Below are 21,163 nucleotides of genomic sequence, written 5' to 3'. Positions count from 1 at the left end.
CCCCCCCCCCCCCGCCCCGCTTCGGGACGGTCTCCCCTCGGGCGCGGCGGCCGGAGGGTCCGTCTGGCCGGGGCCCCCCGCTCGTCCTCCGGCAGCCGAGCGGGAGAAATGGGTCACGGCTCCCCGGCCCCCATCGCCGCCGCCGCCGCACAAAGGGGACATCTGCGCGGCCGGCCCGCCGCCCCGCACCGCGGGCAGGCGGGAGCGCGGGGTTGGCGAGGCGGCGGCACCGACACCGGCCCCGGCAGGATTGCCGCCTGCCGGGACTCGGTGCGGCCGCTGCCGTTCGGAGGAGCCGCTTAACGGGGCGGGCGGGACCGAGGGGACCGAGGAGGCTGAAGGCACCTGAGGGGACCGAGGAGCCTGAGGGGCGTCGCGGGGGGCTGAGGCACTGAGAGGACGCGAGGCGCCTGAGGGGGCTCGCGGGGGGCTGAGGCGCCTGAGGGCGCCTGAGGGGACCGAGGCGCCTGAGGGGGCTCGCGGGGGGCTGAGGCACTGAGAGGACGCGAGGAGCCTGGGGGTGCTGAGGCGCCTGAGGGGACCGAGGAGGCTGAGGGGCTTCGCGGGGGGCTGAGGCGCCTGCGGGCGCCTGAGAGGACCGAGGAGCTTGACGGGCGTCGCGGGGGGCTGAGGCGCCTGAGGGGACGCGAGGAGCCTGAGGCGCGGCGGGACCGGCGCTCGGGCCGGGCCGGGTCCCGGCGGGAGCCGCGGATCCCCGCCGCGGCGGTGCCCGAGGACGGCCTCGGCCGCCCTCGGCGGCCAGACACCGCCCCCCACCACCACCCCCCCGCGCGCGCGCGCGCGGTTACAAAGGGCCGCGGCATCTTTAAGGGCCCGTCCGTCCCCGGCCCGCCGCCCCGCCCCGCCCGGCGCCGCGCCGCGCCGCCATTGGCGGGCCCGCCCGGCCCCGCCCCGCGCCGGGGCCCGCGCGGCCGCGCCGCCTGTCAGTGGCGCAGGCCCGGCCCAGCGGGCGCGGCCAGGGCTGTGCGCGCAGCGCGCCCTGGACAGCTCCCGCCGCCCGCAGACGGCGGCGGCGGCGGCGAGGCGAGGACATGGCGCGGGGCCGGCGCGGGCCCGGCTGAGCGGCCGCTGCCCGCTGCCCGCGGGGCCGGCGGAGCGGGCGGCCCGGGGCCGCGGCGCGCTGCCCTGCCCCGGCGCGGCTCGCCGCCCCCATGAGTGAATGAGGAGCGGCCGCAGCGCCCGTCGATGCCTCGGCAGGGAGCCGGCTGCCTGCGCCATGAACCCCGAGATGGCGATGGAGCCGCTGGGCAGCCTGCACGGGGCGGCCGGCCATGAGCCGGAGCTGATGGGCAGCCCCAGCCCCCACCACGGCGGCCGCGGCGCCGGGCCGCTCCGGGTGCCCCCCCCGCCGCCGCCGCCGCCGCCGCCCCCGCCGCCGCCGCCGCCGCCGCCGCCGCCGCACCAGGAGCTGGCCCCCGCCGCCGCCCGGCCGGCCATGGTGTCCAGCATGGCCTCGCTGCTGGACGGCGCCGCCGAGTACCGCCCCGAGCTCTCCATCCCGCTGCACCACGCCATGAGCATGCCCTGCGAGTCCTCGCCGCCCGGCATGGGCATGAGCAGCACCTACACCACCCTGACGCCACTCCAGCCCCTGCCGCCCATCTCCACCGTCTCCGACAAGTTCCACCACCCGCACGCCCACCCGCACGCCCACCACCACCACCACCACCACCAGCGCCTCTCGGGCAACGTCAGCGGCAGCTTCGCCCTCATGCGGGACGAGCGCGGGCTGCCCGCCGTCAACAACCTCTACGGGCCCTACAAGGAGATGCCCGGCATGGGGCAGAGCCTCTCGCCGCTGGGCAACGGGCTGGGCCCCCTCCACAACGCCCAGCAGGGCCTCCACGGCTACGGGCCGCCCGGCCACGAGAAGATGCTCAGCCCCAACTTCGACGCCCACGCGGCCATGCTGGCGCGGGGGGACCAGCACCTCTCCCGGGGGCTGGGGACGCCCCCCGCCATGATGCCCCACCTGAACGGCATGCACCACCCCGCGCACCCGGGCCACCCGCCGCCCCACGGGCCCGCGCTGCCCGCCGGCCGGGAGCGGCCGCCCTCCTCCTCCTCCGGCTCGCAGGTGAGCAGCTCGGGGCAGCTGGAGGAGATCAACACCAAAGAAGTGGCACAAAGGATCACGGCGGAGCTGAAGCGCTACAGCATCCCGCAGGCCATCTTCGCCCAGCGGGTGCTGTGCCGCTCTCAGGGGACCCTCTCGGACTTGCTGCGGAACCCTAAGCCTTGGAGTAAACTCAAGTCCGGCCGGGAGACCTTCCGGAGGATGTGGAAGTGGCTGCAGGAGCCCGAGTTCCAGAGGATGTCGGCCCTGCGGCTGGCAGGTAGGTGCGGGCCGGCGCCCCGCGGGAGGCCGGCGGGGAGCGGGGGAGCCGAGCGCGACCCTCCGGGAGCCGAGCGCCGCCCCGGCCGGCTCCGCAGGGCGCTTCCCGCCGGTACCGGCCCGCCTCGGCGGCCTCCCCTTGCCGCCCTCCGCCTCGCCCGCCCTCAGCGGCCGGCCGCGGGGACAAGGGGCTCGGGGGCCGGCCTGGCCCCCGCCTCCCCCAGCGCCGCCACCTGCGCAGCCCGGCCGGGGGCCGGCGGGGCGCGGCGGGGCTCGGGGCTGGCGGAGAGACGCTCCCCGCTGCCGGCGGTCGGGGCCGGCCTGGAGGCCCCGTCCCCGTCCCCCCCGTCCCCCGCCTCTCTCCGCGGCCGCTGCCGGGCGGCGGGGCCGCTCTCCCGGGCCGGGTGCTGAAGGGCGCTCCGCGCCGCTCCGCGCTCTCGGCGAGCATCCCCTCCTGCCGCTCCGGGGCGCGGCGGGAGGGAGAGGCCGAGCGCTGGCGGGCCGGGGGCGGGGGGGGCCGGGGACCGCGGACCGCGGGGCCGGGCGGAGCGGCTGCGGGGGAGGGGGGGGGGGGTGGGCGGCAGACCCCGCGCAGCCCCCGCGGCCCGCCCGCATTGTCCCGCGGAGGGCGCGCGGGCGCCCCCTGGCGCGGGCGCGGGGCGCCGCAGCCCCCATTGTTCTGCGGGGGCCGGCCGCGGCGGCGCGGGGGGGGACACGGACACACGCACGGACACACATACACACACATACACCCCCCCCCAACCCGGTAAGGCAGGACTTCGGGCAGGGCCCTGTCACGCCTCTGTGTTCTCCCCCCCCCCCCGTGGAAATTGCGCGTCTGGTGGATATGGCCATAGGGTAAACGGGCGGGCTGTGACACGGCCAGACACGCGTGGACGGACGCGCAGACCGCAGGCGCAGCGGTGTGTGCCTGCGCCCGGCTCGGCTCCCCGCTGGGACAGCGCAGGGTCCACGGGCGCAGTTTAGACACCCGGGGACGTTTGCTCCGACGAGTCCGTCCTTCTTCCATCTCCGTTGCTTCCAGCCCGGCCGGACGAATCCTCGAGCGTTACCGGTTAGCGGAGGGCAGGTACGAAGCGGGCTTTCCCGAAGGCTGCCTCTCGCCCCGGAGCCCACTCGGAGGGGTGGCTGAGGGGAGAGTGGGGGGTCTCTGCCCGAGCCGGACCCTCCCGGCGGCTCTTCCCTGCTCTCTGCGGTGGTACCGTCTCTTTCCTGCCGCGCTGGTGCCGCGGTAGCTCCGCACATCCCACAGCCCGCAAAGTAACGGGGGCGAGAGCTCTGCGTGGCTTTGCGGGGAGTGGGGGGGCTCTCGGCCCTCCTTTTGTCTCCCGCGGAAGACAGGGGGAACAATGCCGTTTGGAGAGAGGGGGGCGAGCCCTGCGGCACCGGGCCGGCCGGGGGGGGCTGCCGGCAGACCCGCACCCCAACGGCGCCGAGATCTCTCCTTCTGCCACGGGATTCCCTCCGCCACAGCGAGCGTGTGCGGGGCTCCGGGCCGCTCCTTCTCCCTCTCCTGTTTGGAGGCGGTGGGCTGCTCTCCCCCCCCGGGCAGGGAGGTGGGCGCAGAGGGTCCCTGCGTGCGGGGCAGCTGCCGAGCTGGGGTGGGATGCGTCAGAGCGAGGGGACGAGGAGCCACGGGTGACAAACACCCCCTGGGCATCCAGTTCTTCTGTATTTTCAGCCAAATGAAGGTCCCGAGGTTTGTCTGCAACAGGAGCATCAGAGGAACAGAAAGGGTTTGGGTTTTGTTTTTTTTTTTTTTTCCGGAGCACGCGGTGATGTCGCCTTCTCAAACAAACGCGTATCTAGAGGGAAATCGATGCAGATAATGTTTAGAAGATTAAAAGAGCATTAATGCTGGCAACAGGAGCATAAACGCGTGGACCCAGTTTTCATTGATCTGGAACCTGAGCCGGCTCATTTCCAGTAATGCTGCTGGTGCTTTTCCTTCCCAGCACCGGTCCCGGGTGGGGGGTTCCCCACGGAGCTGAACATACAGGGCAGGAAATCAGAAATCGCATCTATGCACCTGCAGGGCGACATCCATGCTGTCGCCCGGCAGGTGCGTAGATGTGATTTCTGATTTCCTGCTGCACCCACGGAGTTATGCATATATAATTCTGGATCTCCACCTTCCCAGTTCCCCCTGAATGCCTTTGCATCTAGGAGTAAAGTTTGGAGAGAGCTCAGTCGCCGAGTGGGCACGGGTTCCCCATGGAGTGGGAGCCAGAGCGGGAAAGACCTTTGCAAATTACTGTTCCCTTCGGGAAATCGATTTTTTTTTTTTTTATTACCACGTGTGAATATGCAGCTTCATTGCCTCAGTGCTTCCTTCTTCCCCTTTATTCACCTGCTTAAATCCCTCTGAGCAAGGGGAATAAGCTGAAAGTATTTCAGATTTCTGAAAAACACCAGCCGTTTGCCCCGTGCTCCTGTAAATTTTTCCCAAATGGGATGAAAATCTGCTGTCCTTTGAGGGAAATCCCCCCTGTCCCCGTGGGAGCTGTAGCAGTGGGATGCGTGTATTAGTTCTTCTTATTACAGAAGATATATAATAATTTTCTATTTGCTTCTTTCTTATTCTTTCTGTGCTTATTATCTCTTCTTGAGAGAATCTGAAAGGCCCCTAAGCCGGCGGATGGTGCTCAGGCGTTTCTGCGCTGGAAGCACCGCCGGTGCTGCGCTGCTCAGAGGAGTACGGGCAGAAAGGGCTGGCTGTGGGCAGAACTGGCAGTCCGGGCAGAGGTGTGGGCAGCTCACGACGTGGAGAGGCATTTTTGGTGCGTGCTTTGGAAATCCGAGGGCAAAACATGGCTTTGGCCTCACCGTGCGAGCGTCTTGCCGCAGGGGCAGCGGCGAGCGCCCTCCCGGGGGGCACCGGGCTCCTCCCGGGGGCAGCTGGAGCAGGGACGGGGCTTTTGGGGAGCTGCCCTGCGCTTCAGACAAGCGCTTCTCCCCCAAAAGCAAAACGAAACGCGCGAAACCCCGCCGCCCCACCCCCGGGGGGCTCCGTCCGCCTCGACGGCGGCGTCACCCCCGGACCTCGTCCCCAAAACGGGCTGCCGTCCCCTCTCCTGCCCCTCTCTGCGGGGGGAGCGGGGCAGCCCCAGAGCAGCGGGGGCTCCGGGCAAGAGCCTGCCCGTCCCCCGTCCCCCGCCGGCGGGAACACCTCGGTGAAACCTTGACGGGCTGCGTCCCCGTCGGGCAGTCCCTAAATTTCTGCCGGGGTGAAAAATACTGCTGATCTGTAGGTGAGTCAGTGTACTTCTCCGGGGGGGGGGGGGTGTGAGTTCAGGGGGCAGAGTTCAGCTGCGGATCAGGTTCATCGAACGCGAAGCCGCGTCCGCCCGCGTTGCCGTCGTGTGGCCCCGCTGAAGCCGGTGACCGCCGGCGGCGGCAGCTCGGCCCGGTGCTGGTGAGCAAGACCGGCCGGCGCCTTCGCTGTTTTTCCGGGCCGATCCGCAAAACGCTGGCCCTGCTGGTTTGCATTTCCCGATCGCTGAATCCCGTTATTGATGATTATTTTGTACAGAAACGCCGTCGGAGATTCCTTCGCGCAGAAGAGGGGCGCGGGCCCCGCCGGATTCCCACCCCTTCGATGGCGGCGCGTTTCGAGGGGGGGCGGCTCTGCCAGCCCTGCTTCCCTTTGCCTGCCCTCGCCCGAGGGGCAGCGGCAGCTCCCGGGGCTCATTCTCCCCCCGCGCCTCTCCGCGGGTGTCTCTCCGCGGACCCCCGTGGGGCAGCCCCGAGGGGGCTCGGAGCACTCGGTTTCGCGGGAGCGGCGATCGAGGCTCCATCGCGGGTCCCCTCCCGTGAAAGCCCCGGCCGTGCCCGACTCTTCCTCGCCACGGCATCACCCCGCTCCCCCCCCCCGCGGCCGCCGGTCCCCGTGGGGCGGCCAGAGCGCGGTGCCCACGCAGGGACAAGCTCCGCTCCCCCCCCATCCCCGCCGCGGTTCTGCCCGCTGTGGGTGCAGCGCAGCGCGGCTGGGGGAGCGTCCGTGCGCCCGGGAGCGGGGCCGGCGCTGGCCTCCCCCCCCCCGGGGCGGGGGGGGGCTCAAAGCCCCCCTTGCCGGAGCCGCGGGAGCGGCGGCGGCACCGTCAGCACCACGGACAGCGGCGGCGGGAGCGGGGGGGGCGAGGCGCCCGGGGCTGCGGCCTCTCCCCGGTGAACCGGGGGGGCGGAGATCCGCGCCCCCCCCCGGGGCTGCGCTGGTGCGGCTGACCCCGCCGCACTCTGACACCCCCAGCGCCGGGGTGGGGCGGGGGGGGGGGTCCTCATGCGGCAGCTGCTGGCGGGGGGGGGCTGTGTGCAGGCGGACTGTTGTTGTCCGGCCGTCCTCCGCCGCTTTGTGCCGTACCTAGTGCTTCTCCCTCCGGGTTTTGAAAGTGTTTTGTTGTCGGTAGCCACAGCTAAAAATTAAGGCGTAACAACGTCTTGACCCGGTGCGTTATCTATATAGAAAAGTACTTCTTAGCGTTGAACTAAATATACAGGTACCTAAAGATTCTTTGAAAGGTGCTTAGTGGCTTGAAATATTAGTGCTCTCTGCAGATATGGATTAGTGGTTATGTTTGAACAGTCCACGCGGTAAATTGTGGTGCTGGGTGATAAATTATATTTCTCATGTACCAACTTTCTGAAATAATAACCCGCCCTATCTTTTTGTTCCACGTTATTTCTGGAGACGTTTCTGCCCTGCAAAAATTTGCATACCACTTTTGTTCGGCAGCCAGTTTTTATCAGTTTCTTGACTGGCTGATAAAGATAAATCTGACCATTTTTGCCACTGAATGCATTTCTCTCTCTTTTACCCTCTACTTTATTTAAGAAACAATTAGTCGATCAACATGTGTTACTCATTCTGAGCTTTTTCAATCTGTTCTTCACTATTTCCTCTTTAGATTTTTTTCCCCAGCATCTCATTTTTTTCCTAGTATCTCTTGGCCATCACCATTTAAACTGAAATATCCCAAACTCAAACATTCCTCTGCATCCAAAAACTGCCAGAATTTATTTGTGGTGAGGAACACATAAAGGAGAGGACAGTTTTGCCAAAAGGATTATTTTCCAGTACCGGATGCTGTTTCTTCCCTCACTCTTTACAGGGACATTTTGACTCAAACTTTGCGCTTTTTTCTGCACCGTGGCCCCGGTTGCTCATCCTTAGCACTCCTCCCTTGCAGTATTTGCAGAGTCTTGTCCTAGATGTTTCTGCCATCCACCAGTTCCAAGTGGCTTTTTCATCCCTTCCGATTACTCAGAGATGACAAGCTTCTTGCCAGTAACCCAACACATCTATTCTGCGTCTCCAAGCACTAAAAGTAGCAGACTCCTTGCATCAGAGGAGCTCCCCTGTGGCTGCCTTCAGAGTGGAAACAGGGCTCTGCAGGTGTACGGAGAATTAATCTAACAGGGAAAGCAGGGCTGAAAAGGACTAGAGACATCACTCGTCCTGACAGTCTGCCCCGTTCTTCAAGAATCTCCAGTGATGGGGATTTCTCAGGCTACCTAGGCAATCTCTTCCAGGGCTTACAGGTACAAAAAAATCCTTAATGACTAGCCTTAATCTCCCTTTTTGTCTTTTAAATCCTTTGCTTCTCATCTTATCCCCGCCAGACACAGGGAAAAAATGACTCCCTTTCTTCTGATAGCAATCTGTTTGTATTTAAGACTCCTATCTTGTCTCCTGTCTTCTCTAGAAAAAGCCCCATCGTACTTTGGAGATGCATATGCAGAGAAAGCATTATGTCCAGTGGGACAGATAATACATCTCTTTTTCCCAGGTAAAAGATTTTGTATCCAGCTCTATCAATCTTGCAGACTTTTGCATAAAAGGCTCTCTGATTTATAGAGGACTTTTGTACGCAGAAATCATACAAAATAGACTAATCTCAAATGGGTTCAGTGATAAGATCAACAAGACAACTCACTGATGGCAGATAGAAATGCAATCAAAAAAGAAATTGGAGTGTTTTGGGGTTGTTTGGGTTTTTTGAGCTATAAAATCAAACTACTCCATTGTGAAAAAAGGGGACTCAAACCACTGGTAAATGCTGCACAAAGGAATTATTAGACAAGCGATAGAGGCTGGCAGTTTCCCAAAACACAAATTGTCTCTGGGACCAAAATATCTCTAAGTAAGCAGGGAACATATTTATGAGTAGTGGTGATTTTCCAGCAGATCTCATCTTGTCATAATGGGCATTTAAGAACGGGGGCCTGCGCTGAGGCATTAAGCTTTGGCAAAGCGGCACGTAGCTGAAGAAGGTAAAGGAAGAGCATGAGGAAGTCTTCCTCGGAGAGCTTCCCACACACCTTCCTCTCCGTTTTCCTTCTCCTCTGTGCTTATCATGCCCCCTCGTTCCCATATCAGGTGAGGACACCGCTGCTTTCCTCGGCAGCCAGTGTCACAGCACGAACATCTTTCCACCAGCTATTGCTGGTAAGGACCAGTGGCACCACAGCACCATGTCAGCCCTGACCACAGCCTCCTGATGTGCAGAGGCTCACGTGGATTAGGTATAAGCTTTTTCCCCGTCCCAAAGCTTTTTCCCTCTCCTTCTGGCATCTTCAGTGCCAACTTTCTCCTCCATCATGCCCAGATCCTGCCAGGGTGCAGCGTCTTGGTGTCCTCTCGCATCCAGCCCTGACGAGGCACGGCAGAAGAGGTGTCCTGTGGGGCACGGCTGCACAGACCCGACGCCGGAGCCACGCTGGGTGTCAGCCGGCTCGTACCACGGGGGTGACAGGAGCACTACTTGACGCAACTGCTATCAGCCACATAGCCTGCTGAAGTGCCATCCCCTCTCCCATCCACCAGCTGCGTGGTAGCACGTCCGCTGCGGAGGAGGGAGACCCATGGCCCCTCTGCCTGGAAGGAGCTCACTCCCTTCCTCACCTCCGCACGCTACCTCGTTCGCACTGGGCAGGGGAAGGACACTTACCTCTCCTGCTGAAGCCACGCTTTCGTAAGCCCCTGGGAAGAAGAACATGGGAACCTGACTGCACAGCAAAGAACACCGCTCCTGCCAGGCCTGCTCTTGCTTTGTGTATTCAGCAGTCGTCATCTGAAGTGCAAGCAGAGCTCGGGGAGCCAGGAGGGCAGCGCAGGTCTGTCTTTCCCAGATAAGTCGGCAGAGCTTTGCTCCTGTCCTCTCCTGTTCTTCATAATTGCACCCTATCGGTAACAGCCATTAAAAGGAAACAATCATTTCCTGCTTTCTCCCATGAGTCAGAATTTCTGAAAACAAGCTGGTTCTGGAGGCACACGGCAAGAACTCAGTAGGTCCATACTTTCCCTTGCAGTAGGGCCCACGGGACTCAGCTTGCAACTCTGACTTGCAAGTGTAAGGTGCCAGGAGGGAGCTGCAGCATGGGAGGGTGTCAAAGCAGCATAGCTATGGGAAAGCTGCGAGGTGTAGTCAGCAGAAAAGAAGAAGGCAAGGTATTTCAAATTCTAACCCACGCTAAGATTTCAGACTCCTATTCAGTGCTTGCTCACCTACGTCAACTTTAAATTCCCAGTCCTTTCCTGGAAAAGATGCCTGAAGCCCTTCCCTTTCTCCACGGGGAGAAGGTCGCAGCTGTATCCTGGTACTTGAGGGGATGTGCTGGCGCATCACTTGTAGATGCTGCTACAACAGGCAGCGCACTCGGTGTGGGGAAGGTCTGGTTTCAGCTCTGTGCTCTGACGAGGGGAATATAAATCCTTGTTACAGAAAAGTGTTGTAATTCAGCTGGAAACTATTTTGGGATTCAAACGGGAGAATCTCCAGAACAAGAGGAGACATAAATCTCCCAGGCATTAGAAGTGAAGGACTCGCAGAGCGCAGTTTGAAGGAGCCAACATTGTGCCATGACTGGGCAGAGTACCCGAGCGGCCGCGCGGCTGCGAGAGCTGGTGGTGCCTGGAGTGGGACATCAGTGGGGTGACACTGCTCATCGCAGTCGGGCGATGGCTTTTAGATGCCGCCTCTTCTACAGTTTCTGTCAGCTCGTGCTTCTGAAAGCAGCTGGGACTCTGAACCAGCACCAGTGTATTTTGGCACCCCAGTGAGGTTGATGCAGTTATGCAGTGTGTCCATCTGTCTGTCCCTGCAGCCCCACCGCTCCCCTCCTCGCAATGTCACTGGTTCCCCGTGGGGTACCCCGGGGGTGTCATTGCACCCAGGACCAGAGGTCTCACAGGTAACTGGGCAGTTGCACCCCTTCTTGTGAAAACAGGAGACCTCTGGGGAGAAGGAAGGTGCCCCAAGTGCCTGCTCTGCAACAAGGCTACGGCATGAGCTTGCACCAGCTGGAAGGTGATCCCAGCAGCAGGGAGAGCTTACACATACCCCAGCTGTCGGAAAGGAGACCTCCCGATCAACTCCGAAACAGAAATCTGTCAGAAATCACGTCTGTTCCTTTTGCAGCTCGCAGAAAAGCTTGTTTGTAGAGAGAGAGATGGATACTGAGTGTCAGGGGACGCTCCCTGCCTCGGCCACAGAAGAGAAACTGGGGGGGCTGCCTTGCAGAAACGGCTTCAGTGCACAGTTAGAGCTTGCAGCCGCTCGGTGACAAGGAGTACATTGAAACGGTACTGCACGCTCACCGAGCCTCCACTCATTCTCGCCCTAGAGTGCAATAAATCGGCCCTATCCCATCTATTATTTATTATTCTGTATTAATGATGGAAGTATATTACAATAGTACTTAGAGGCCCTTGTCACGGATCCCACACTGAGATGGGTGTTGCAGCACTGCACTGGAGGAAGCAGCCCCTGCCCTGCAGAATTTACAGCCCAATTTCAGCCACCCAGCAGATTTACAAGAGATTTGACACAAATAGCCTGAGACCTGCTACGTGCCAGAAAGAAATATAAAAGAACCGAGTCCCCAAACCCATTCATCTTTTCTTCTGGAATAGCTGAAGGATGCAAGACCTAGAGAGAGGAAGGCGTTCCTTCCGTGACAGAATTAAGAGAGAGAAAAATCAGGTTGAGTATCGAGAAAACCCATTCCTGGCAGGAAGCAGCGAGGTTGTGCACTTCTTTCTCAGAGCGTTGTAGCAGTCCCTGTATCTCCAAACAGAAATCGCGGTGTAGGGAACATCTTGCTGTTACAGGAGGGTCGGTTTGGGCAAGCAAAAAGATCTTCTCCCGTAATGGTGGACCTTCTCTGGAAGAACAGAATTAACGCTTTGTGCTACGCTTCTCATTTGTGGGCATACTCTGTTCTTCTAGATAAATGCCATCAGAGGGCATTCGTAGGGATTACAGAGATCAGGAGGGTTTCGTGCATGTGTGCAGCAGATGGAAATGAGCAGGTGAAGGCGCACTGGCTGCACACCCTGACAATGTGATTATTTGCATCTTCATTCAAATTGTTTCTTGTTACATAATGATTTTGTACACAGTGGAGTACTTAACCTAATTTGTATTGATCTCAATTGCTTTCATTTGTGCATACTTAATTCAGAGAGGTAATCAAATTGATTTTTGAGGCCTAGTTTTTAACAGATTGTAGTAACACAGATATACAAGAGGTTGCTTTAAGTGAATCATAGCGAAAGAAAAACATTTTAAACCTTTGGAAAACGTTTTGATGGTCATTTCATTGTGTTCAGTATTACTAGCATAATTAAATTTCCTTCACATTGAGTTCTCTCCGAAATCAAATTGAGGAACATTTTTTAGTTCCATCAGACAGATAACTGGGTTTAGTTGACTTCGTACTACACCCGTATGAAACCACATACGGGAGATCAATATTCATGGCTTATCCTTACGAACGATAGAGAGAAATTACTTACTGCTGGATTAAGGAAATACTGTTCTCTACTTGGCTCCTTCTTAGCATCTGCTGTTTGTTTCATGGGTCCAAAGTCACTTTTGCCATTAGAGTAAAAACATTAGAAAACTAGTGATTATCTGAGGGTGTTAGTTAACTTGAGAAACTGCAGGGAACCAGATTTAGAGGAGACAAACACAAAGGGAGGCTTTTTTCAGGAAAAGTAGACCATGAAGTATGGCCCTGAGAAATTTCGGACTGCTAAATAGTCCTCCAGGGTTTCTGGTTAAAAGCCCCTCGCCTAATTGGTTTAAAAGTAGAGATACCTGAGGGGGGAAGTGAATTGACGTCAGATTCACGTTGGGGTTTTGTTTGTACAAGAAGCCGGGCTTGCACTGTGCTTGTGCTTCACAGGACAGAACATCACGGCAGCTGTTTCATTAATGTTTCCAGTATCCAAAGGAAACTGGTGTCGGGCTCTCGGAAGAGAAGTGGGATGGGTCTGTGGTCTCCACGGGTCCCTCTGTGCCTGTCGCTACAGTCTGTGGTCTCAAAACTTGGTTGGCAAAGCCCCTCTGCCCGTAAGCATCACTGCCCGGTGCCCCCCTACAGACCAGCCCCCTGCACCTCGGGGACGTCGCTTCCCACACTCCCCGCAGCTCCGGCCGTGGTGGCATTAGCCAGTGAAAGATCTCACATCAACGTTTTTTCCTTTGCTTGAGCAATCGTTATTTCTACGCTGGCACGCTTGCCGCAAGCATAGCACCAAGCAGACGAGCAGAGTTTGCCCCATCCGCTGCCAGCGGCACGGTCCCGATCCCTCTTCCTCAGCCGTGGGACACGGGCTCTCTCAGCCGTGGCGTGAACACGCGCCCACCCAAGCTCTGCAGAGCCTGCTTTCTGAAATACGTGCTGAGATGATTCACAGGCACGAGGCAGCCCGACCACCCGGCTCTGCAAGCAGCTCCTCTTCACCAGGGACTGCGCAGGCACCGCTCCAGCCCCCGGGACCCCCCCGTCCTGCCCATCCTCCTCCTCCTGATGCTGGTGACCCTCTGGAGCACCAGTGCAGGGAGAAGCAGAGGAGCCAAGGGAGGCCCCGGCTCACCCGGGGAGCATCCCTGCCCCGTGCCTTTGGAGGGTGGGATTTGGCAGAATACTAGCGCAGCACTGTCAGTCGCAGCGGTGAGCTCCGTATCAATCAATTTTGGCCTACATGTGGCAAAAGCAGTTTCTATAAAAAGGACTGGTCTTTCTGTGCGTGCATAAACAGCTGACAGAAACTATTGCTGCCTATAGGGGTACGCAATGCTGCTTCTGGGTTTCGTAAGGCCAGCGTTACACGCTGCAGATTGATTGCTCCGAGCTGGACACTGTTTCAGCCATTAACAATGGAGCCTGGTGGATATCCTTCAGCGAAAAAAACCCGTCCCGAGAAAATGCCAGATCGTCTGATCTGGACCGTTGCGTTTCATTGAGCTTTTCACCAGCTCTGTGGAGGACTTGCCCCAGACGGTGGGTCCCACTCCGCAGGGATCTGCCAGCTGCGGTAGCTCTCCCACCTGGGCTTGGGAGCTCCAGGGCTGGAGCACGCTGGGATCCACAGCCTGGCAGCGAGGTGCTTGGCCCCCGGGCTGGGCAGGGATGCTCTGGGCGCTGGGGACCACCACAGCTCCTGGGGGATGAGCCCTCTCCCTGCAGAAGGGCAGAGGGGACACCCCCACGGTGATGTTAGGGAATCCACTGCCTTTTGCTGGTAGTTGGCACGCATTCATCTGTAATGACAGAGTAAATTTTCCAGTGCTTCAGCCTTTATAAACAGAAGTTTTAAAGGCAATGCTTATCAACTGAAATGCTTCTAGATATTTTTCAGGATTTATAGCTACTTGTAATGCATGGGCTGGCTAGGTTCCTCTCTTCTGAGGAAGAAAATGGAAAGTAAGAGTTATTGTTGCAGAAAATAAGACAAATGAACTACTAGTAGAAATATTCAATTTAATGATACTCAGTGACAAAAATAATTGAGCTTAAATTAGAAGCGCGTGAAGTTCACAAGGAAACAAAAACGCAGACGAGCTTGCAGAAATAAAATCCAAAACCTCACCACTTTCCTGCAGAACCCTTTCAAGCCGATGGGGTTGCAGATGCTGGAACTGATGTAGTACACATCAGTCACTACAGCTCCTGGTTACACTGGGGTCGTGATTCTTCCAGAGCGGTGTGATATGATTCTTTTTTTACATGAATTGTATTGAAAGCTATTAAATGTGGGCAGTTTAGAGCAAATTTTCTTCTAGCAAGAGAGGTGTGTCCCAAGACGCGATGGAGTCCATGGCAGACGTGAGCGGAGGCCGTGTCCTTCCGTGCTGTCACCCCCTCGCAGCGAGGCGTCTGCCTGCAGGAGGGGTCGCATCCCAGCTGCATCCGACACTTGTGCCCTGGCTGCAGGGGAAGCCGGGACATGGGATGCCCTGGCTAACATTAGGTGAAATGAGCTCCAGCCTTACTGACCAGGGGAGCTGGCTTACGAGTGGAGGGGATTCGGGGAGACAGCCCCTTAGCAAGGCTCAGCGGAGGCAGAGGCGGACGATCTGGGAGCGGTGGGGTATTACCCAGTTCCCGGGGCTGCAGCTGCGCAGGGCAGCCTGGACCGATGGCTGGATTTTGGTGATGAACAGGGCACGGTACTTGGCTGGCATGTTTCCCAGCTGCCAAACCCTCGCACAGAAAGGTGGGGTTGGGGGAAACTTTCTGAGAGCTGCTGTATCTGCTAGCCAGGAGGGACGACTGCCTGTCTGCCTGCCTGCCTTTGCTCTCACTGTCTGTGGGATCTAGCAAAATATTTCAGCACATGCTTAACCTCAGGCTTGCAAACATGCTAATAAAAAATCAATGGAGTGTCTTGCATATTTAAAGTTGAACATCTGAATAGTTGTCTTCATAGAGAGGAACCTCATTAGCGCCGAGAACTGCAGAGATTCTGGGGCTCATTCCTGTCACCTCCTGGTGCCTCATCTGACTCGCCTCCCGCCTCTCCACACTTACTCTGGGTGCTTTTTTTAATTTTATTTTTTTATTTCTAAGCAATACCTAATTCTGTTTTAAAGCAACATTTTTTAAACGTTCTCTTAGTTTTAGCTGCAGGATAAACCTACGCTCACTGAAGACAGACTGTCCCTCCTTGAAGGACACAGCCCTGCAGTGCAGTGTCAGGTCTCTGCACCGCTCTTAATGCCCTTTAAATTCAGGGGGCTCCACTTCAGTCAACATTAAGTGAGGCGGTACTGAATCTGAGCTCTTTGTATATTGTTTCTATGTAAAGCGTCTTTAGTCCAGTGTAGAAGAAAAGGGAAGATTTATTTTTTTTCCACAGTTATGGCTTTCACTTCTTGCTAGTTGTCCATTTTCCTACATAGAATATGTTCAGTATTAACTGCAGTTAATAAATCAAATTGTTCTTAGAATCAAAATGGCCGCTTCCCTTCCCTCTACTATTAAAACGTTTCTCTTTCTGTAGGCCGGTTTCCTGAAAAATAACCTTATTTTATTAGAGTGCTCACTCCATTTTTGTCTTCTGATAAATGCATGTCAAGGAACAACATTTGCCTTTATGGTGCCTTTTCAAGAGCAAACTTAACAGTTCAAGGAAAGTATTTACTGAATGCATTGAAAAGCACATACCTTTGCATTATTTATTATAAGATACCAATAACTGTAAAACGCAGAGTATCTCTGGACATAAATTAGTGATGTTAGGAAACACTAGACCCTTCCTGGTGTCCCGGAACCTATTAGAAACTGCAGCAAAGATGCAGGCGCTCGTCACATCCCCAGTGTCGGGAGTACCGCCGCATGGATTGCAGACAGAAGGCAAAGCATTGAATGCAGGAATCCAGCCTAATATCTGCTTTTTCATCTCAGACAGGCAGTAAAACATTATCTGTGGAGTGTGTTAGAGGTGCAGTTCAGAGAACCCGAATTCTTCCCGCATGATGCCTTTGGGCTCACCTGGGGGTATTTCGAATGGTCCGACCCCTGCCTTCCTCCCAGAGGCAGCTCTGTGGCAGCCACTGGCATTTGGCAGCTGAGAACAGACACAAGAGAGGGATCAGAGTCAATAAAATATTCCAGTTTCCTGCAGAAATACTGTCCCATGCACAAAACTAAGCTGATCAGTGTAGTCTGTTACGCACCCAGCTGAGCCAGGCTCCCGGTGGTGCCATGCTCAGGCACAGGTAAGACAGTACGGTCCTGACCTCGGGTTAATTACAGGCATTTCCACAGCCTGAGTTTTACTTTTTGGGCCAGGTTCTCATTTCACATTCTAGACCTGCAGAATTATTTAATAGGGCTGCTTAAAAACCCATCCACTTATCAATTCACTCTACTTATTTTGTCCCAGCACATTACCTAACCATGTCAACATATGGATTTTTTTTTATCTTACTGCCCTGTGTAGACAGCCTTATCAGGCTATTTTTAAATCTGGGTATGCTACGGCAGTGGTATTGGTTTCAGCACTTGATGTTCTCTCTGTGCTAATAAATACAGACCAGCTATTAATACTGATTTTTTTTTAGGATCCATTAGCATCGCTTGGCGCAGTGATGGTCCGGCGCTGCTGCCCTGCCTGACCTGAGCTCTGGCGGGCATTTCTGGCTGGCTTCGCCCTTGGCTTTGGGGGACGCCCCGGGCAGAGGGATGGCGCTGGCCCCCGCAGGGCACCGCCGGCTCGCCCCAGGGCTCTGCGGCCGCCCTGTGCCTTGCAGCCCTTCCCACCCAGCCGCCCCGCGCTGGGGAGCGGGGAGGCTGCCCGCGCCGAGCCTCCAGCCCAGGGAAGGAGAGGGTCAGGCTTTAAGGCAACAAAGACCATCCGAGGAGGAAGGGGAGATTTATTCTCAGATGAAAGACTTTTGCTTGCAATCCCAGGTGGTTTAGACTACTTTGTCACCCTGGAAGGAGCTTCATGCTGTAAACCAAAATGCAGATAAACTCAAACATATACAGCCCGGGTTTCTAGGCAGCTCAGCTGTTCTAGTCAGCTCAGCTGGCAAATGTTGGGAAAAAAAATCAGCCCGTGTCTTTCAGCAGAGCTGCACGTTCATAGATGATTTCCGCTGGGAAGTGTTACCTCATTTCTGGACCAACTTGTGAAGAGTGTCGTGCGGGGGGAGCGCATCGTGCTGTGTCATGCCATCCCTGGTTTCAGCGATGCTTCTGAGCTTGCTTATGGAAAATGCAGTTGTTGCAATTTAAGACTCGGCTGTGAAGCAGCGACGAAGAGGATGGAGCTGCCGGCAAGTGGGGCTGCGCTGCAGCCCGTGGCCGTGCAGGGGGGGTGTGAGGTGCCCCAGGGGGGGTTGCCTGCCTGGAGCCCTCCAGCAGGCAGCTGCAGGCAGCGAGGAGAAGCCTTGGCTGGCCTTAAACCACGTGCATTGGGTGGCAGCTGCCGGGTGGCTTTGGAGCAAAGGGGCTGCCTGGATGTCCACATGGTCTGGGGATGCAGGGAGAGGTAATTGCTGATGAGGGACACTGCCTAAACAGCAGGCACTGCTACTGTTTCATCTCAGAAAGTTGCAATTTCATGTCTGTCTGTTTTTTCCATAGCTTTTCTACATTGTAGTCTGTGAGAGACCACATGGAAGTGCAACCTTATAGAGAGCTGTAGAATTTGAGACGCACTAGGTGGTCTGGTTACTTCTGCGCAAGGCTGTAAACAAATGGCCTCACAGCAGAAGTTAAGAGTTTATCTCACAACAGATGTCTGAAGTTTTGGCAGCTTTTTTCAGACAGCAGCTGTTGCAGCAGTGGATAGAAACCACAAAAAAATGGGTAAATGGTTAAAAAGTGTCCACAGAGGTCTCTTTCTGGAGAAAACAAGCACACAGAAGGTTCAGCTGGAGGGTGGCAGTTTGTGCTCTTGAACATGACTTTTCCCCAGTGGTAGTCACAGGGAGCTGCTGCCACGGGAGCTTTGAGCGGGGTTTGCTTTGGGGTGTTTAAAGTAATAAAACTCCTGTGCCAATGTTAGACCTGGCTGTTGGGGAGGTGGCACCAGGCCTCATTTTGGGGATGGAGAAGATGAATGTGGGGAGCAGAGCAGCCTGTCCTGGGTCAGAGAGAGCAAAGCTGGGAGCAGAGTTTGACCACGCGTCCTCCCCTGCCTCGGGGTTTTACCCGTCCCTCGGTGTCTGTGGGCATATCTCCAGCACCTCTCCGTCCTGCGGACATCTTCTGGGAGAGGACCCGTTGGCGCGGGTGCTGCGAGCATCCCTGCTGCACGCCCGGCTGCTGGGTGGGAGTGAGTGAGGGAAATGGGTGCAGAAGGACGTGGGGGCACCAGTTCCCAGGGAATGCCTGGCAGGAGTGGGGTGCTTTCGCTGGCAGACAGGAGGGCAGCCCAGCGTGCTGTGGATTTCAGCTGGTGCCCGGAAAAGACACCACAGCCCCACATGGACGGTGTTTTTGTGCAAATTGTGTAGGGAGTGCGGGGAGGGGACAGCGGGGCAGTTTCTGCTGTTCTGTCCCCTGTACTAACCAAGCGGGTTTGGGGGGGTCCTGCCTTCACCATTGTGCCCATGGTAGTTGTTTTAAGTATGTGTTTGGAATGGCAGATCAAAGAAAAGGCTATCTGTCCCAAAATATGAATAGATTTCTTCTAAATGCATGAAGAGCGATTTCCAGTTGTGTTTCCTCTGTCCTGTACGTTACCCAAGGGGTGGGGTTTACATTACGGAATAGTGGCCTGCACAGTTTTGTTGAAAAATAGTAATCTGCGGTTGTTATATGCTACAGCACAAGATCAGTTTCTACAAAGAATTAATCTTTGTCTTAGCTATTGAAGGGAAAAAAAGGATCTGCTTTGCATTTTCTTTCCTAGACTGACATCAGATAAGCTAAATTGTTAATTCGAATGCTGCTGTAACAGAAGAGCAACGCATTTCTCAGACGGTGGCTTTATAAAAAGCGCGGAGAATCTCAAAAGTTGGCCACTGTCCAGAAATGGCAAGTGAACTCGAGGGCCATGTCTGGGGATGGTCGGGGGGAGCGCTGCGATTGCCTCGGAGTTCAGTGCCCGAGCGCTCACCGGTCAGGTGCCCGTCCGACCTCATTTCTGAAAAGGCAAAGGTCTTTGGCGTGCGAGCGCGAACACCAGCGTAGCCCCCCGGGGATTCCTCCGTGAGCCCTCGGGTCCCGCGTGCCGGCACCGGTGCCGGCTCGGCCGGCGGCCCCGTGCCCCGGTCCGGCGGGTCCTGCAGGGGGGTGACCGCTCGCGCCCGCCGCTGCGCGTGGCCGGCGGGGTCTGCGGGCAGCCGTGCGCGTCCTGACCTTGGTTTCTCTCTGTCGCTGCCCACCCCTTCCCCAGCCTGCAAACGCAAAGAGCAAGAGCCGAACAAAGAGCGGAACAACTCCCAGAAGAAATCTCGCCTGGTTTTCACGGACCTCCAGCGCAGAACGCTTTTCGCCATCTTCAAGGAGAACAAGCGCCCTTCCAAAGAAATGCAAATCACCATCTCCCAGCAGCTGGGCCTGGAGCTCACCACCGTCAGCAACTTCTTCATGAACGCCCGGCGGCGCAGCCTGGAGAAGTGGCAGGACGACCTGAGCTCCGGGGGCTCCTCCTCGGCCCCCAGCACCTGTACCAAAGCGTGACGGGGAGCGGCCGGCACAGCGCGGCGTGCCACGGCACGGCGCGGCGGAGAGAGCGGCTTCGCGGCGGGGCCCTTCACTGGTGACTTAAAGCACAATCCTCCTGGAAACGAACCCCAGCCCAGCTGTAACAGAGGACACTTCTTACGGCTTTTAGTCAGTCTTAGCAGGCGCACGTTGAAAAATTAACCTCTTTCTCTACAATACTATGCTCAGGACAGGCGAAGCAGGTCTGAAACGTAGGGGAGTCGTTCGTGAGGCAAGTTTCTCCTGAGCCCCAAAGAGCCCCGGCCGGCGGGGGGGCCGCTGCGAGCCCGGGCAACCTGTGCGTGCCTGGCGTTTGCCGGCAGAGTGCCGGTGCTGGCCACACCGCCCTGCACCAAAGCTCGCCGCAGTGGCGCGGCCACGCGAGAACGGAGCACAAAGTCTGACACGTAGACGCTAAAGAATCCGAGAACCTGTTTTTAAAACTCAGGCATGGTTTTGTTAAGTGTTTTGGGAAAAAAGAAAAGAGATCAAATTTTAAGGTTTTGTTTGGGTTTTTTTATTTTATTTTTAGTTTGTTTAATTTAATCAGTGAGTATAGCTTGATCTTGGATCAGAAAAATTCAGTTCACTTGAGCTCAAAGTATCAAGCACAAAGCCGGTAGCTATAGAGATAGGTACGATCCTGGACTCACTACAGCGATTGTTTCAAGATGCAGCCTAACTTCCAAGGTTGGTAGGGAACACCTCTGTGACCACACGAGCCTCAAGCACAGTTTGCAGTTTGTCACAAGTTCTGTGTTTGTACCTAATGCAGATGCACACTCAGGAGGTCAGTTTAACTGCTACAGTACATGGAGCAAACACAACGTTTTGAAAGATCTAGATTTTTTTAGGTCATTAATACGTCCTTTTTAGTTACCAGGATTCTAGTTTCTCCTCGACAACGTTCTTGTTACTGAAACGTGTTTAGCGTTCAGTGTACTTTTGTTCATTTTTTCGGTATTTTATGGTACTTTCAAGCAGGAAAAAAACCAGAAACAAGCCCTCAGATGCCACTGACCGTTTTAGATGTGCCGCATATGACTTCAATATGCCATCTAGACCTATTGCATCCCCTAAGTTCCTTTTATCCGCCGGTTACCCAAGCTGGCGGGAACACAGCACACCAAAGAGACAGGATTACTGCAAGCCAAAGATGTTTATAACTTGCCATTTTCTCTTTGTCACCGCTGGTGCGGGTGGTTGTTTGGCGATGGGGAAGCCTCACAAACTCCAAGCCCTCTCTCCACCTCCGGCGGCTGCCCTGCGGCAGAGCGGGCAGGCAGCGCTGGCAGCCGACGTGAGCGGAGCCCCGTCTGCCGCCGCCGCACCGAC

The 21,163-nt window shown here is 56.9% G+C and overlaps 1 protein-coding gene across 3 annotated transcripts; it reads left to right on the top strand.

Annotated features, from left to right (window-relative positions):
* Positions 1-1,180: 1,180 nt before the first annotated feature.
* Positions 1,181-19,804, top strand: ONECUT2 (one cut homeobox 2). Of its 3 annotated transcripts, none has more exons than XM_075020283.1 (3): positions 1,238-1,281; positions 1,408-2,357; positions 19,518-19,804. In XM_075020283.1, exons 1-3 carry the CDS (start codon positions 1,238-1,240, stop codon positions 19,802-19,804), a joined length of 1,281 nt encoding a protein of 426 aa, XP_074876384.1. The 3 variants fall into 3 exon arrangements, with proteins under 3 accessions (XP_074876382.1, XP_074876384.1, XP_074876383.1); XM_075020282.1 differs by having other exon boundaries at positions 1,238-1,357; positions 1,427-2,357; XM_075020281.1 differs by having other exon boundaries at positions 1,181-2,357.
* The last annotated feature ends 1,359 nt before the right edge of the window (positions 19,805-21,163 follow it).

This window comes from Buteo buteo, chromosome Z, assembly GCF_964188355.1.
Source record: "Buteo buteo chromosome Z, bButBut1.hap1.1, whole genome shotgun sequence".
In the NCBI taxonomy this organism is placed as follows: Eukaryota; Metazoa; Chordata; class Aves; order Accipitriformes; family Accipitridae; genus Buteo; species Buteo buteo.
The sequence above is the reverse complement of the archived record's forward strand: the minus strand, read 5'-3'. Positions and strand labels throughout refer to the sequence as shown.

What these genes read in the sequence shown, in the direction of transcription:
- ONECUT2 (XM_075020281.1), top strand. Translation starts at nt 1,181, where the DNA reads ATGAGGAGCGGCCGCAGCGCCCGTCGATGCCTCGGCAGGGAGCCGGCT. An exon ending in GTCGGCCCTGCGGCTGGCAG is followed by an intron (nt 2,358 to 19,517) that starts GTAGGTGCGGGC and finishes CCCCTTCCCCAG; the next exon opens with CCTGCAAACGCAAAGAGCAA.